Source organism: Hypanus sabinus, chromosome 15, assembly GCF_030144855.1.
Source record: "Hypanus sabinus isolate sHypSab1 chromosome 15, sHypSab1.hap1, whole genome shotgun sequence".
In the NCBI taxonomy this organism is placed as follows: domain Eukaryota; kingdom Metazoa; phylum Chordata; class Chondrichthyes; order Myliobatiformes; family Dasyatidae; genus Hypanus; species Hypanus sabinus.
The window spans coordinates 19,677,878-19,696,001 of NC_082720.1; the positions used below are offsets into that span (position 1 = coordinate 19,677,878).

Here is an 18,124-nt window from a genome sequence, read left to right on the forward strand (position 1 = left end):
TTCAACTCGGGACTCTCAAACTGTCTCCCCCTCAATCAGTGCATTTTGGTACCTTACTGATTTTTGTTTCCGTTGCCAGCAAGGCAACCAACTTGCATAAAACTCTTGGAAAGCAAGGTAATAGTGATCTTACTCATGTCATTAGTGTTTCTTCCCGATCTTGATGTAACGTTCGCATTAAGGCCCTTCCTAATCGTCCTCGATTGGGTGGCTGTGAGTAATCTTCCTGAAATACTGAAATCGGTGGTGAAGGGACGCCACACCTACCGACGAGTTGTCCAGCGCGACCGGACACTGCGCTCTGCTACATTGTCGGTAGTGCTTATGGATGGATCAGCATAGTGGGTGGTTGGTGGAGCTGCTGCCCCTCAGCTCCATTGACCCAGGTTCGATCCTGACCTCTGTTCTCCCTGCGATCCTGTGCACTCCTACAATAGTCGCGGGGATTTCCATAAATAGGTAGATTGAGAAAATGAGGTTGGTGCTGGATCCCAAAAGAGGGAATTTGTAGAATGCTTAGGGGATGGCTTTTCTTTCGGCAGCTTGTGGTTGAGCCTACGATAGTAAAGGCAATTCGGAATTGAGTGTTGTGGAATGAACCAAACTGGATTAGGGAGCTTAAGATAAACAAAACCTTAGGAAGCAGTGATTATGGTGAAGGTAGAATTCACCTGGCAGTTTGAGGGGGAGAAGATAAAATCAGATATTTCAGCGTTACAGTGGAGTAAAGGGTATTTCAGAGGCATGAGAAAGGAGCTGGCCAAAGTTGATTGGAAGGGGACTCTAGCAAGGATGATGGTAGAATAATAATGGGTGGAGTTTCTGCGGACAATTCCGATAGATACATCCCAAAGATGAAGGAGTATTCTAAAGGGAGGATAAGGTAACCATGGCTGACAAGCAAAGTCAAATACACCACAAAAGCAAATGAGAGGCATTTAATACAGCAAAACTGAATGGGAATTTAGAGGATTGGGAAGCTTTTTCAAAACAACGCAAGGCAACTAAAAAGGCCATAAGGAGGGAAAAGATGTAATATGAAGGGAAGCTAACTAATAAAATTAAAAAAACATATGAAAAGATTTTTCAGATGTATAAAGAGTAATAGAGAGCTGAGAGTGGATATCGGATTGTTGGAAAATGATGCTGGAGAGGTAGTAATGGGAGACAAAGAAATGGCTGATGAACTTAAATATTTTGCATCAGTCTTCACTGTAGAAGACACTAGCAGTATGGCAGAAATTTGAGAGAGTCAGGGGGCAGAAATGAGTGTAGTTGCCTAACTTCAGTGGCTGGAAAGGTGTGGAGTCCATTATTAAGGACGAGGTTTTGTTGTACTTGGAGGCACATGATAAAATAGGTCAAAGTCAGCATAGTTTCCTTGCTGACTGGTGGAATTCTTTGAGGAAATAACATGCAGGATAGACAAAGGAGAGTCACTGGATGCTATTTACTTGATTTTTCAGAAGTCCTTTGACAAGGTTGCACAAATGAGGCTGCTTAACAAGATACATTCAGGTATTACAGGAAAGATATGAGCATGGATAGAAAATTGTCTGACTGGCAGGAGCCCAAGAGTGGGAGTAAAGGGAGCTGTTTCTGCTGGTGACTATGGTGTTCCACAGGGGGTCAGGACTGCTGCTTCTTACATTGCGTGTCAGTGATTTGGATGATGGAATTGATGGCTTTGTGGCCGAATTTTCAGATGTTACAAAGGTAGCTGGAGGGGCAGGTCGTGTTGACGAAGCAGAGGGGCTGTAGAAGGGCATGGACAGATTGGGTGAGTGGGCAAAGAAGTGGCAGATGGAATACAGTGTTGGAAGTGTACGGTCATGCTCTGTGGTAGAGGGAATAAAAACGCAGACTATCTTCTAAATGGGAGAACATTCAAAACACAGAGCTGCAAAGGGAATTGGGAGCCCTTGTGCAGGATTCCCTCATGGTTAACTAGCAGGTTGAGCTGGTGGTAAGGAGGCAAATGCAATATTAGCGTTCACTTCAAGAGGACTAGAATATGACAGCAAGGATATAATGGTAGGGCTTTACAAGGCATTAGTCTGACCAGACTTGGAGTACTGTTTTGTGCCCCTTTTTCCTAAGAAAAGATGTGCTAGCATTGAAGATGGTCCAGAGGAGGGTCAAAAGAATGATTCTGGAAATGAAAAGGGTTAACCAATGAGGAGGTTTTGATGGCTCTGGGCCTGTGCGTGCTGGTGTTCAGAAGACTGAGGGTGTGTCTCACTTAAATCCACAGAATATTGAGAAGTCTGGATAGAGGAAGATTTTTCCTATAGTGGGTGAGTCTAGGAGCAGAAGGCATAGCTACAGACTAGAGGAATAATATTAATTTAGAGCCGAGATGAGGAGGAAATTCTTTTGCCAGGGTTAGTGAATCTGTGGAATTCATTGTCACAAACAGCTATTGAGGCCAAATCATCGAGTATATTTAAAAAGAAAGTTGGAAGGTTCTTGATTAGTCAGTGTGTTAAAGGTTATAGGGAGAAGGCAGGAGAATGGGATAATGAATCAGCCATGATTGAATGGTGGAGCAGACTCAATGGGCTGAATGGCCTAATCTACTCCTACGTCTTATGGTCTTATGTGGTTTTCCTTTGAGTACTCTGATTTCCATCTCCATCACAAAAATTTGGCTGGTTAATTGGATGTTATACTTTACCCCCCCAGTGTGAGTGAGTGGTTGAATACGGGAATGTGTCGAGAAGAAAGCGGGATCAGTGTGAACGAGTGCCTGATGGCTGGCGTGGACTTGTTGGGATCTGACCGTATGACATAGGTGCCTGTTAGCCTGTGTGTGGGTGGGCTCTTGACACCAGCATCTGGATTCTTTAGATCAAATGTCCAAAGGCCTACTCCACTCAGAACAAAGTGAGGAGAAGACATATCATGGATAGAAAAGCAGGGAGAGTCTTCTCAGACAAACAACTCCACAACCATGATTCTGCCTTTAATATCAGTCTCCTTATTTCCATCCAACTGATGTGCCAAGCCTCAATGATAAATCATGTTAGAAGGACCTTTTGAGAACTGATAGACAACATGTCCTCAGGAATAGGCCGTATCACTGCTGTAGTTTAAAATTTGATGAAGAAACAAGCCTCATCTCCCTCATCAGGGAAAAGAGGAACATGCTTGTTGGTCTCAAGGGTATAATAGTGACCATCTCCAAGGAAAGAGACACATCAGATGGTGGTAACTGTGAAGGGGTCTTCCTTCTGCACGGACAACACCAGAAGTCCGGGTTCAACCCAGCTCTAGCAGAGATACCACTGTGCAAACCTTTTAATAAGTTTGCTTAAGAGTGGTCCTTTGATTATTTTCCTGAAAGAAAGTTCTAGTGGGCATGTTGACTGAGTCTCTTTAGAGAGCTGTGAGTAGAAAAAATAGTAAATGGAGACAAAACTAGAGTTTGGGATTGGTGTACGCAGTGTATATGGACCTTAACTTACTTATGCCAATCCCTGAGACAGGTGAATCCTTATGAATGCCCAATTTAAGTACACATCAGATATACTGTACGAGTGAATGATTGGGGTCGACTTGCCGGCTGCTGTGAGGCTGCAGGCTTCCTCTACTGCCTGGAAGTTCAGTCTGCAGCCACATTTCTGACTTGCAAACAGAGCAGGGCCCTGCTGTAACATGGGGAGGGTCCGTACAGGCAGTTCAACAGAGGTGGTGCTACTGTTCTGGACAGAAATGCAGAACAGGCTATGCCAGTTTGTAAACTGGGTTCTTTCCTGTTGAAATTGATACAGTATGTTGCTCATTTTATTTTTTTAATTTTCCAAGAAAAATCACAATTGCTAAGTAGATGCAAATAGACTCAGGACAATGGAGAATATTCAAAGAAGGATACCTAGCTCAACTTTTCACAGATTAGAAGGGTTCAGTGGACTACAAGTTAAATGGTATATGTACATGTAGATAATGACTTCATTTGTAATTCCAGTGGTTCTGCCATTTTATGAGTTCTGAGAAGTTGCACATTTACATGACATTGTTAATATTTAGAGCATTTTACTTATGATGTTTGATAGCAAATATCAAATGGACTTGGGTATTGTTACCCATAATCTTTGTGTGGTTTTATTGTTGTCTGTTAATGAATGGCTGTGTTCCCCGGTGAGGTCAATGCCTTATTGTCAACTGCTTCAGTGGTCTGAAACCTTAATGGCTTCAACGGCTGCCTGTCACCTGCCACCATTAAACATTAACAGGCTTTCACTCAGCAGTGATCTCATTTAAACATCTGTGTTGTTTGTTTTTACCCTCTGGTTTAACTTTACACTGTTGCCTCCTTTCTCTCTGTTGAATGTGAGACATTGATAACTCTTTCATCATTTGCAAGGGACTGTAAGAGTTTAATATCTTATGAGCCCATCCTGGCAAACCTGTTTTACATTGCCGTGACATTAATATAATCTTCTAATTCGTCAAGGAGATAAGGATAGTAAATCATTGGTAGTAAGGATGTGTTTACCACGATGTGGGATAAAATTCCCTTTGTGTTGTCCGCACCAATTTCTCTGGATTCCTAACTTACAGCAGTATCCATGCCTACCAATCAGTGAACTTTCTGAGTGAGGTTAGAACAGTTTATGTTGTGGAAACAGCTAAATCGGTCTTCTTAGGTAGTCCATCAGGGTTGAGGTTAGCTTGCTCCCAGTCCAGTTCTACGGGATTGGAGGTGGTTGACGAGGCAGATGTGGCCCGACAGGGCTGGTGTGTGGATTACATGGAAGATGATCTGTTCCTTTTACTGCTTTTGCTGGGCCGGGATGTACCTCTGGGAATGCAGCTTCTCCATTCTGACTGGTCACGGACCGTGGATTTGTTAAATCAAAGAGGAAGTTACATTTTTGCAAGGAGCCTTGGAGACCATGCTTGAAAATATTTGCTCTGTGCTGGTGATCTGTCTCCGTGACATAACTCAGATTAGAGTGGCTGTAGCAGGGATCTGGTGTTAGGTGTGTGAATGATCTGCCCCAGCCACTGGAGCCAAGTCAATGTACCTGGGGCCTCAGCGTTGTGGTGGTTGGCCTTGGAAAGGTTGGCCTACCTTCCCAGTGGATATGGGGGGAACGTATGGAGACAGCATGCCTGGAACTCCCCCTGTCTGGCTGTCTAGGAACCATACTGGAGACCAGGGATAACTGATGCCCAGTAAACCATGAATTTTGTATAGCAATTGAATTTCAGGTCTTGAAATATTATTTTCCTTGGAAGATAAAGGCTGTTCCGTGTTGCGGGGGTGGCAGTGGATTTCATAATAATTGGCGTTTGCCTTCTGTGTGTTTGGTGATTGGCTTGTGCAGTATGGAAAGCGATTCGTGCAGCCAAGTTTTCATTGCCAGTCATAGCTGTCAGGGGTGGGTGTGCACAACAGGGGCAGCTTGGTAGGTGGCCTTTACTTTGTTAATTGTAAGTTTTAAGGCCAGCTTGTCATACAAGAGTTGAATACCTTCGAGAGAGCATGTGCACAAACGTTGTCTGCCAGCTGCAACTCTGTGACAGAGGGTTGGGTGACTTTAGCTCTGGACTGGTGCCACCCTGCAGATGGGGAGAATGTTGGAGTGAGCTGCAATACTGCAGTGAGGAAGAAGCGGACTGGCCTTCGTGACTCCGTTCTGAGATCGGATTGTGTCTGCAATCAGGCCATCACGATGTCAAATTCAACCAAACCCTCTGCATACCGTCCTTATGCTCCTATTCAGGTGTCTGTCCAAAAGCTCCTTGAATGCCACTGTCATGTTTACTTCCATTACCACTCCTGGCGGGACATTTCAGCCTCCTATCCCTCTGCATTTAAAAAAACACTTGCTGTTTCTCCTCTTGCTTAAAGCTATGATCTCTAATGTTTGATGTTTCTACCTTGGGAGAAAGATTTTGGCTGTCTACCCTAACATAGAACTTACTCAGTGCAATACCTGACTAGCCTATCTACTCCAGGGATGATGCCACCTCTGAGTTAAAGCTGGCATTAACAGGGTCATTTTACTGGAAAGTTGTGCATTCATGTTCTGTTACTATAGTGAAGGAGGCCATTTGTCTCATGTAGTCTATGCCAGTTTTTAGAGTAGTTCCATGCACCCACTCTCCCATTCTCTCTCAGATGTGGTTAACTCCCCACAAACTATCCAACCAGACACCTGCACAAGGGGTAATTAACTGAACAACTTGCAGGAGGAAGCCAGGGCACACGAGGGAAGTCTCGACCTGGCTGTTGGGAGCCGGCAAACTCCTTACAGACAGAAGCAAAATTCAAGATTAAATCTGGGTTGCTGGAACTGTGAACGCTGCCTGCTGCACTTCTAGTATCATGAAAGAGCTTAGGTTTGATATTTATTTAATTCCTCCGCGTGTTCAGCGTGCTTGAAAGGGAGCTTTGTACTTTGAACATGAAGAAGCAAGAATGTTGTAGTCCTAGCTGAATAATATTATTACTAATAACATAATTACTGACAACATGAGCAGAGGGAGTGAACGGGGTTGTTTGGGGAACCCGAGGACACTGATTCTGCACACTGAACTGTTTGTTTGCACTTTCGGTATTACATTTAGAGTGAATGAGATGGCTTTTTGTCTCATCTCTCAGAATAATATGAACCCTTGATCTCCCGTTTAGGAGGGCGGCCTTGGAACTTCCTAGCTGTCCATTGGATTACCTCAGCTAGAGGAGGCAACAGGCAGGAAGGTGCTAGTCTAGCCATTGCCATGGCCCAGCATGGAAGTTTCGAACAAGTGAAACTCTGAAGTAACGAATGGCCCAATCACACAAATCTGTGGAGCATGTTACTCTCTGGAAATACCTGTTTAGCAGACACCCAAAAAAATGCCTCCTGTGTGGTGGAATGAGCATGACGGCCTGTGAAAGTCAGAGGGGTTCAAAGCAGTTACTAGCTTTACTGTAAATCCTGGTGTTGCATGACTGCAATTTGAGTATCTAACAACAGGAGATAATGAAATGGTTTATGACTCTAGTCAGTTATAAATCATATTGACAAAAAACTAGGTTACACACCACCTGGAATTGACTGGACAGCTCTCAGACCCTAAATCTCCAGTTCTTCACTCTTCAATACAGCACTTCATAGAACACAGAACATTACAGTATGAGAGCAGGCCCTTTGGCCCATCATGTCTGTGCTGAACATGATGCCAATCCACACTAATTCTATATCATTAAAGAAATATAAAATGTGTAGATGCAATTATGCAGCCAGGTGCATACATTACTGCAGAACCAATTAGCGAGAGCCTGAATGCTTTCCTTTAGTTCAGCCTGTTGTGTGTCTGTGTTCAGTTCCTGTGAGGGATTAAGGCATTGAACTATAATTTCCAGGTAGTACACCTCCCACTGTCCAAACTTAGCGGTGATGAAGGAGGAGCAGGACTGAGATCTTTCTCAGATGTAGATAAAGCCTGCATAAACAGAAACTCTTACACACTATTATACAAAAATACCTGTTTTTAATGTAATTCGTTTTCTCGGAGACATGAGAAAATAGGACATAGGAGCACTTTCTTTGAGATCTGTGAGATTATTCTTTAGGCAATAAGTGATGTTCCTGCACTTATGTGCCTTGTTTTATTTTGAAGCAGACATTGTACTGTTTTTAGTAAAGGTGGAGAGTAAGCTGTGACTCCTGAGGCCTCTGAACAATGGGAGTTATTTCTGTTGGTGTTCTGGTTGGTCAAGCGGTGAAGTAGGTACAGACTCTAGTCACAGTGTTGCCTGATCAGGTGACTATTCACAATTCTGCTTTTATTTAAGTTTGCCATAAATCAATGCTTTGATTTTTTTTTTGCTTTTTGAGGAAGGTTTGAAACTTTACCGCTGGAGCAAAATGCTTCTTTGAAGTCTACTCAAGTTGTAAAGAGTCAGCTCCGAAACCTAAACTAGATAGTGTAGTGGGTGTTCTAACAACCTCCTCCTCACTACAACTACATCAAGCTGCAGGTTTCAGCCACACCAGGTAACAGTTTCAATTCCACCCTCTCCCTAAAGTATAAAAACGATACTGCAGGGAGCTTCCATAAGAAGATGTAAAGTCAGTTGTTGGTTCCAACTATTCAAGCGGTGGACATCAGGCTCATCCAATATTATTATGACTTTTCAGCCTCTACGCATAAAGTCAAAAAACATGAGCTTTTTAAAGCTCCAATTAGTTTAGAATAATCCGTGACTTGGATGCACCATGTAAGAGGGACGCCGAAACTAAGTGACGTCTTAAATTGGGAAAGACAAGCTCAGGACAAGCCCTAACACTGTAAGCAACGCCCTGCTAGGGCAACAAAAAATCTGTAACCAAAAAAAAAGCACATAAAGGGAACATATCAGGTTTTGTTGGAATTCCACCAGGGCTCACTGCACGTGGAATATGCTACTGCAGACAGATTACTCAAACTGCCAGTGGTCTGGAGTCCTTTGGAACTCATCCTTAACTTCCTGAACCTTGTGTGAGCAAAATCATTGACCTGTGAGGTAAAAGAAAAAAGAAACATTTTAAAATTTCATTTGAATTTGTTCTTACATGCATTCTAACGACTGCTGGACCAGAGAGTGAAGTTGACAGATGTTCAAGTTCAGTTTATGTATGTGGCCAAACGACACAATGTTCCTCTGGAACGAGATGCACAAGTAACTCACACACAGCATATGAAGTGATATTACCAGAAATAAATGAACAAATAACAAGGTGAATTAACACACAGGTTAAAAAGTCAACAGTATAATGCTACTGATGCTTCATACGTGACACGTTTTCATAAAATCTTCAGGAATATCTCCAGCCACATTTAGCAACTCTAATGCTTGTCCATATTTGTTCATTATCTGAGTGGATTAATTTGATGCCCTGACTTAACTAATTCAGGATAGACGAGTAATTGAACCTGGGATCTTCTTGGAATGTAGGGCTCAGTTTAACACAATGCAGTGTATCTGCTAACTGAGCCTCTGCCTGGTTATTCCAGTGAAACCAGTGGGAATGTTCAGTCAGCTTTCTGGATGAACACTCCTGGATTCATGCCAACAGTCAAATGTGGCAGACAACAGAACGTTAAAGTGTGTTCATGTGGAAGGAAGCTGAACCTCCTCACTGGTTTTACTGCACCTCTGAGTCACCTCGCTCCTGTGAAACAAGGAGGATCAGGGTCTTCTATGTTTGACTGCAGATATATGGCTAACTTCCTTTATAAAATCTGGCCAGATTTAATGGTGGTTACTCAATGAAAACATGACTGCAGAACACACAAATTCTCCAGATGCTCACTTCACTGTGAAACTCTATTTAGGTCACAGAATCATAGAGTCATAGTACACAAGAGCACAGAAGCAGGCCCTTCAGTCCACCTAGTCCATGTTGAACCATTACTAACCTCATTGACCTGCACCCGGACCATAACTCTTCATATCCAAATTTTTCTTACCTGTTGAAATCGATCCCGCATTTATGACTTGTGCCAGCAGCTCATCCCACACTCTCATCACCCTTTGAGTGAAGAAGTTCACCCTCAAATTCCTCTTAAGCACTTTTCACCCTTAACCCAGGCCCTCCAGTTCTAGCCTCATCCAACCTCAATGGAAAAAGCCTGCTTTACATTTACCCTATCTATATCCCCTATAATTTTGTATACCTCTGTCAAATCTCTTACATTATATGGAATGAAGTCTTAACCTATTCAACCTTTTCCTATAACTCAAGTCCTCAGGACTTGGCTGCTTCCTTGTAATGTTTTGCCTGCACACTTTCAATCATATTGATATCTTTCCTGTAAGTAGGTGATCAGAACTGCACACATTAACCCAAATTAAGCCTCACCAACATCTTACACAACTTCAACATAACATCCTAACGGCTGTACTCGGTATTTTGATTTATGAAGACCAATGTGCCAAACGCTCTCTTTCTGACCCTGTCTACTTGTGACGCCACTTTCAAGCAATTATGGATCCCAGATCTCCCTGTTCTACCACACTTCTTAATGCCCTACCACTCAGCATTTACATAATTCCTTCCTTGGTTCATCCTCCTAAACTGCACCATCTCACACTTGTCTGCATTAAATTCCATATACCATTTTTCAGCCCATTTTTCCAGCTGGTCCAGGTCCTGTTGCAGTCTTTGATAGCCTTCCTTGTTGTCCACTACACCCTCAATCCACAAATCTGCTGGTCCAATTTACCACATGATCATTCAGATCGTTGACATAGATGATAAACAACAACAGACCTCCCACCTTGGCACATGGCTGGTCATTGGCCAACCATCTACTACTGCTCTCTGGCATCTCCTGCCTAATGTCTAATCCAATTTACTACCTCATCCTGAGTGCCAAGCGACTGAAATTTCTTGACCAACCTCCCACGCGAGACCTTGTCAAAGGCCTTGCTAAAGTGGTGTCTTCTGTAGGCTGTATACCCAGGGAGTGAGAAGGCAGATCTAGTAAGCTTTACCATGTGTCCTTGAGTACATTGGCAAAACAAAGCACTGCTTGTTTCTAGTTCATCTCATCTGCTCTTTTCATTATTAAATAGGTACAGTGTCAGGACTGATCGTTGGTTCTTATTCCCATAAAGAATTAAGTGAATACATTACGATGAAATGTTGCACAAACATGGAGTATATTCTCCTGATTATTGAAGACTGAAGCATAAGTTATAAGAACCAAATTTTAATGATAAAATTAACTAAATGCTGGAATTATCCACAGGGAAACCAATAGGCTCAGAGGTGATAGTATTTGAATCAGACCTTCTAGAAGAGATGTGACATATAAAAGTTTGGTGATAATATTGGTGGCTTTTCCATGGAAAACTGCGATGGCTAGAACTTCCAATAGCATCAATAGATGTTTGTTGAATAAAGGGACCAAGGAATACTCTAGTTAGCTGTGGGAAGGAACTGATGTACAGATCATGTTCAAATGAGTAGTGGAAGAGTTCTAGGGAGTTGAATAGCTTCCGCACATCGATGGCTTTGTGATTGCTCTTTCCAGTTTTCCTCCATCCACTCTTTAAAGATGTACACCTATACATACCTATGTCTTATGTATACAAAGATGTACTTAATAAAGTCAGTGGCAATGCATCTGAGCTTGTCACGGTTTTTGCTCAGAACCTCTCCTGGGGATTGCTCTGACCTTATGCTCTGTTGACTCTAGTCTGACAAAACGTGCCAACAATAACATTTCCCTCTTTTATCTCTTTTCTTAGAGGCTAGCGCCTTGCTGCAGTAGAATATGGATTGTCTTACTCATGCTGTTCGGTTCAATTGTAGTCTCCTCACAGTTCACCGCGCTAAGTGTTGTTAATCACTTCCTGCTCTCAGAATGCACCCTTCACCACTTCTATCTGGTTCCACTCTTTACTTTGGCTCGCAGTTCCACAAATGTACCCAGTTATTAGGAGCATGTTGTGTGTCAATGCATACAACAGCAAAATATCACATTCGTCCTAACAGCTAAACTTTCACACCTTCTGGTAAACACGATTAGTTCAATTCATCAATGAAAGATAAATATTATTAACAGATTTAGAAAATTTATTTGCTTATTCTATACCAAAACCCTGACCCTGGTTCACATATCCAAATGTAGGTTCAAGATCAAAATACTAAAGCCAACAAAGAGACAATGTTGTCAGATTTATTAATGTTAAATCTGCAATCCAAATGGTCATTCTAATTGACTTCTTACCAAGCCATTCACATCTCACTTGGTATTGTTAAGTGCTACACTGGTGTCATAACTTCTAATATTCCAAAGATGGATTAGTGCCAGTGTTGATATATTGCTTCCAAATGGTAAATGTTCAATAGAAGGACATAAAACACAATATTAAGCAAACTTAAAAAAACTGGAAATATTCACCTGCAGTTCTAATAAACAATTATTGTCTTGAAACATTCACTTCATTTCTTTCTTCAAAAATGCTAAGGAAATAGGGCCTTCCTGTCTTCTATTTTCTCTGACTGTGAAGGGTATTGCAGACCTGTTGAAGATTTCTAGTATTTTCTGTTTTACTTCAGTGGCATTTTGCATTTGTATCCCAATTGCATCTACAAAATAATCAGCACATCAAGCTGTTGCTCAGGATTAACTACAGATTTTTCATTGGTTCTTTTGCAGAACAAAAGCAAAGAAATAACCAGACGGCTATTTGTAAAAGGAAGAAGAAGTGTTGTCGGAAACCAATTCCCTCACGTGATCCCCTGTTCTTCCATCCGTACTGCAAGGGGTCCCAGATAAAGCTGGATTCATCCAATCAGTGCGCATGGAGAAATGCTGGATTCTGCAATGGCATCACCTTCACCCACCGACCCGTGAACCTCGAGGAGAAAGTGAGAGTGAAGATCACAAAGATGGATGTTAAATGGAACGGTGCATTGCGACTAGGCTGCACCCTATTCGACCCTTCCCTCATGGTTTCCAGTGCTCTTCCAAGGTTCATCTGCCCAGATCTAGAAAATGTTTATGGGTTCTGGGCCAAAGCATTACAAGAGGATGATATACAAGAGGGAACTGTTATTACTTTCTGGATAAACATACAAGGCTTTTTCCTGTATAGTATAAATGGAGGAAGGGTGTGTCTTCTCATGGATGGATTGTTGGTAGCTCACCCATTGTGGGTGATGATAGATGTATATGGCAGGACTCAAGGAATTCAAATCGAAGGTAAGGGATTAAGGAGAATTTTAAAGAAGAAATGCTGAAATTATTTCACTTTGTATTGTATCCTATGGGAGTATTTTGTTCGGATTATATGATTTTACCTTGCTGATGGCCTTATAATGAAATGCACAGTGTACATTAGAATATAGAACAGCTATATAAAATAAAAGGGTCCAAACTTAATAGCTGGTGTTTGCTCAGTTACATCATCTCGGGCAGACCAGAAGACGTGGCCCTAGGTCTCTAGACAGGGAAGAAAAAATTACCCTGTGCAAGTTGCTAGCCATTGGCTTAAACTGATTGCTCTGAATGCGGGAGGAAATGCTGGCCAAGGAATTCAGCTATAGTGGTCAACGTGCCATATTCAGGTGCCCCACAGTAAGACTCACACCAGGATCTGAACGGGTTTTCAGCAAACCGCATATCTATAGTATACTATTGTACAGAACGTCACTATCAATACCCATGAAAGGGTGTGAGAGAGGGATTTATGAGAAAACAGACTATAATGACTCAATCAGCATCTATGGAGGCAAAAGGGGTAAATCAACATTTTTGGTCAAAACTTAGCATCAGCATTGAGAGGAGAAGGGAAAAATTGCCAGTACATAGCAATACAAGGTGAGGGGAAGGTGTGTGTTAGAGGCTCTGGGACCAGATGATGGAGGGTTGATTCCCTTATCTAAGAAAGGATGTGCTGACATTGGAGAGGGTTCAAAGGAGGTTCACGGAAATGATGCTGAGATCGAATGGCTTGTCATATGAAGAGCGTTTGGTGGCTCTGGGCTTGTACTCAGAAGAATGAGGGGACACCTCATTGAAAACTATCAAATATTGAAAGGCCTCGATAGACTGAATGTGGGAATACATTCCCTATGGTGGGGGAGTCTAAGACCAGAGGACACAGCCTCAGAATAGAGGGGTGTCCTTTTAGAATGGAGATGAGGAGGAATTTCTTTACTGTACAGTGATGAATCTGTGGTGTTTGTTGCCATAGGCGGCTATGGAGGCCAAGTCAGTTGGTATTATTAGGGCAGAGGCTGATAGATTCTTGATTAGTCAGGGCATGACGGATTGGGGAGAGGGCAGCCATGATGAAATGGTGGAGTAGAATCGATGGGCTGAATGGGCTTATTCTGTTCCTGTGTCTTATTTAGGGTGCTGAAAGAGGTACTAGTAAAGCAGTAAAACTAGTAAGGCATCAAGCTTCTCGACTGTTATTGGAGTTGTATTCACCCAGATTAGCTCAGAGTATTTCATAATGCCTAAACCTTCCAGATGTTGCAAGGGGGGGTTTTAGTTGTCGGGAGGTAATTCAGTCATTGAGGGGTGTTGAGCCTCTACTCTGTTCTTATTGTTGCAATACCTCATGAACAAATACCTCAGAATGTGCATTCGGCTAAACACAGTTCTCTTCCTTTTACCTCTTCAGATCCCTGTGTGAAATCTGTATCCCCCAGCAAGTTGCCAAAGCAACCATCTGTCACTGTCAGAAGCAATGAACCGCAAACAGTACATTCTCAGACACCTGTTTTACCTGCAATGCCCAACAATGGTAAGAGCACTTAGGAGACAAATGGGTCTTTAAAATTCTTCTAAAATTAGCTGTTCGTTGGACTGAACAGCATTACCTAAGGTGCCAGTGTCTCATTACAGTTAGAATCTGGTTTCAGGTTGAACATAAACTTGTGGTCTTCACTGATTAGGAGATCTTAGGTTGGAAGAATTCTTGTATCTAGGAGATGAGTTTATAGAGCATCCTGAATTTCACTTATCTGAGAAGAGATGTACAAACACTGTAACGGGGGGTGGGGGGGGGGTTGCTTTTTTTTAGTTGGTCTTACTGAGAACAATTTGAGACTATGACTGAAGTTCCTTCTACCATAGGTCAGCTCAGCCCTAATCTCAACAGAATACTATTTTCTGTTTCCCAATTCCATCATGTTCCCACTTTCTCGTGATCCATATTTGACTCTCCCTTTCTTCACTCCTCAATGCAGTGGATAGGTTAGTGACCAATATCCTCAATGAGCTGACATTCTTCCACAGTTCCTTTAACGGCATCAGCTGCCACCCTGCTTTCTGTTATAGTTCCATGTCTCCAGGTTATATTGTAGATGATCTGAAGATTAATCTTTCCCATCCTTAAGCTTCTTCCTCTTTCCTTTAATGTGGCTTATCCTCTAGCAAGTTGACACAGATCACAACTGTGCCTCTACTTCCTCATAATTCTGCTCCTAACCCCTCTCTTCCCAGACCATTTTTAGTGACCTTTCCCTTGACATCTTTATTCTACAGCTTATTACAGAATCAAAATCGATCAGAATCTGTCAAACTACATATGCAAGCTCCTCCCCATCTCTGCCCAGCTAACAGGAGTCACCTGCCACTCATTTCCAATTCGTCACCTACAGCCTATTTAAACCCAGCTCTCATCTGCAATCCTTGTTCTCCCATCGAACCAGCCAGCCTCACTCATTTGCTCTTAGCCTTTGGTTATATTGTTGGATGTGGTGTTTAGTATCTGCTGTCCTTCATTTTGCAGCCCCTCTCGTAGCTTGTCATTTTTGCGGTCTATATTTAAAGTTATTGTCCATTGCTGAATCATCTCCACTGCTCTGCTTTTGGGTCAAGCCTCCTGTCGGGATGAGTGAACCTTTGATTGACCCAGCAGCGTCTGCTTGCCCAAAGGAACTCAGCCGTTGACGTGAGCACACGATCAGAAGCAGCAGGAAGCCATTGATCATCTGCTTGACACCGTCTTCCAACCCTCTGTCTCGATACAGCAAACCCATGATAGTCAACCTCTAAGTCCTGGATTCTGGTGCCCAAATGCTCCGACAGATTCCCTAACCTGATGCCGCAACCTCCTGTCCCAGTGTGTCTTACACTTCGAGCTCCAGCCTCCTCTGTATTGTGTGGACTGAGCCAAGATTATTTCTCTCTTGACTGGGTGAGCTCTGACATGGGCTGCCACTAACTGGGACAATACATATGCAATAAATATGAGGAATTCACTGTGGAGGTGCATAGGTTTTTGACCATCTGTGAAGTGGAATGTGGACAGCATATTGGGTACTTCACCCGTGTCAAGGCTCACGCTCGGTGCTGGATTACACAGCGAAAAGCAAGAAACACAAAGAACCTAATTTGAAAAGAAGGAAGACCAGAACCATGGCACAGAGAAACTCCTCTGCATCGACTCCTCTCCATATTGTTCACTCCAGCAGCAACAGCCATAATAACTCCATCTGCGGCCCTGTCTCGAACACGTTGTTGCGTTCTGGCTTTGTGATGCTCCCACGTGGTCCATCCTTTGAATCAGCTTCACCTTCCCTTGCTTCTTCATTGCTTGTGGTGACAGCTGACCACAATTTACTTCGGAAAAGAGGTGGTTTTAGTCATATTTCTTGCCTTCTGATCTACCAGTGGGCAGTCACACAACTTCAGTAGCGCCACCTTAAACTGGAAATGCATCACGACCTCTCGGAGAGCTTGAAAGGTGAGCTGTCTACCCGGGATATGCCACTAACCTCGAAAGCCTCATCACTCTGGACCTGCAAATTGACATGTGTCTTATGGAGCAACATGCCAGATCATCAGCCAGAACCTCAGCTCCATTTCCAGAGCCATTTCAGGCTGCCGGACCCTCATCATTAATGCCTGCAGTTAGGGACAGAGCATTCTTGAGCTGCATTTCTGTTGATTGTCAGCAAGGAGATGTTATTACCCATCTGCGCTGACTATAGTCTCCGGGTTAGTGAGTCAAGGATCATATAACCATATAACAATTACAGCACGGAAACAGGCCATCTCGGCCCTTCTAGTCCGTGCCTACACTTACACTCACCTAGTCCCACTGACCCACACTCAGCCCATAACCCTCCATTCCTGTCCTGTCCATATACCTATCCAATTTTACTTTAAATGACAATACCAAACCTGCCTCTACCACTTCTACTGGAAGCTCGTTCCACACAGCTACCACCCTCTGAGTAAAGAAATTCCCCCTCTTGTTACTCTTAAACTTTTGCCCCCTAACTCTCAAATCATGTCCTCTTGTTTGAATCTCCCCTACTCTCAATGGAAAAAGCCTATCCACGTCAACTCTATCTATCCATCTCATTATTTTAAATACCTCTATCAAATCCCCCCTCAACCTTCTACGCTGCAAAGAATAAAGACCTAACTTGTTCAACCTTTCCCTGTAACTTAGGTGCTGAAAGCCAGGTAACATTCCAGTAAATCTTCTCTGTACTCTCTCTATTTTGTTGATATCTTTCCTATAATTTGGTGACCAGAACTGTATACAATACTCCAAATTCGGCCTTACCAATGCCTTGTACAATTTTGACATTACATCCCATCTCCTATACTCAATGCTCTGATTTATAAAGGCCAGCATACCAAAAGCTTTCTTCACCACCCTATCCACATGAGATTCCACCTTCAGGGAACCATGCACCATTATTCCTAGATCACTCTGTTCTACTGCATTCTTCAATGCCCTACCATTTACCATATATGTCATATTTGGATTATTCCTACCAAAATGTAGCACCTCACACTTATCAGCATTAAACTCCATCTGCCATCATTCAGCCCACTCTTCTAACTGGCCTAAATCTCTCTGCAAGCTTTGAAAACCTACTTCATTATCCACAACGCCTCCTACCTTAGTATCATCTGCATACTTACTAATCTAATTTACCACCCCATCATCCAGATCATTAATGTATATGACAAACAACACTGGACCCAATACAGATCCCTGAGGCACACCACTAGTCACCGGCCTCCAACCTGACAAACAGTTATCCACCACTACTGTCTGGCATCTCCCATACAGCCACTGTTGAATCCATTTTACTACTTCAATATTAATACCTAACGATTGAACCTTCCTAACTAACCTTCCATGTGGAACCTTGTCAAAGGCCTTACTGAAGTCCATATAGACAACATCCCCTGCTTTACCCTCGTCAACTTTCCTCATAACCTCTTCAAAAAATTCAATAAGATTTGTCAAACATGACCTTCCGTGCACGAATCTATGCTGACTATTCCTAATCAGACCCTGTCTATCCAGATAATTATATATACCATCTCTAAGAATACTTTCCATTAATTTACCCACCACTGACGTCAAACTGACAGGCCTATGCTAGGTTTACTCTTAGAACCCTTTTTAAACAATGGAACCACATGAGCAATATGCCAATCCTCCAGCACCATCCCTGTTTCTAATGACATTTGAAATGTTTCTGTCAGAAACATTTCTACACCAACTTCCCTCAAGATCCTCGGGAATATCCTGACAGGACTCGGAGATTTATCCATTTTTATATTCCTTAAAAGCGCCAGTACTTCCTCCTCTTTAATTGTTATAGTTTCCATAACTTCCCTACTTGTTTCCCTTACCTTACACAAT

General features: G+C 42.7%; 1 protein-coding gene across 2 annotated transcripts in view; it reads left to right on the plus strand.

The window, feature by feature from the left end:
* Window positions 1-18,124, plus strand: part of LOC132405347 (E3 ubiquitin-protein ligase NEURL3-like) — a 28,874-nt gene that overhangs the window by 1,786 nt on the left and 8,964 nt on the right. For both annotated transcript variants that reach the window (XR_009515824.1, XM_059990082.1), the window contains exons 3-4: window positions 12,151-12,696; window positions 14,126-14,248. Coding sequence is in view for 1 of the 2 variants with exons in the window: in XM_059990082.1 (XP_059846065.1) it covers window positions 12,151-12,696; window positions 14,126-14,248 (669 nt within the window). In the remaining variant the exon portion in view is untranslated. The remainder of the gene's footprint in view (window positions 1-12,150; window positions 12,697-14,125; window positions 14,249-18,124) is intronic.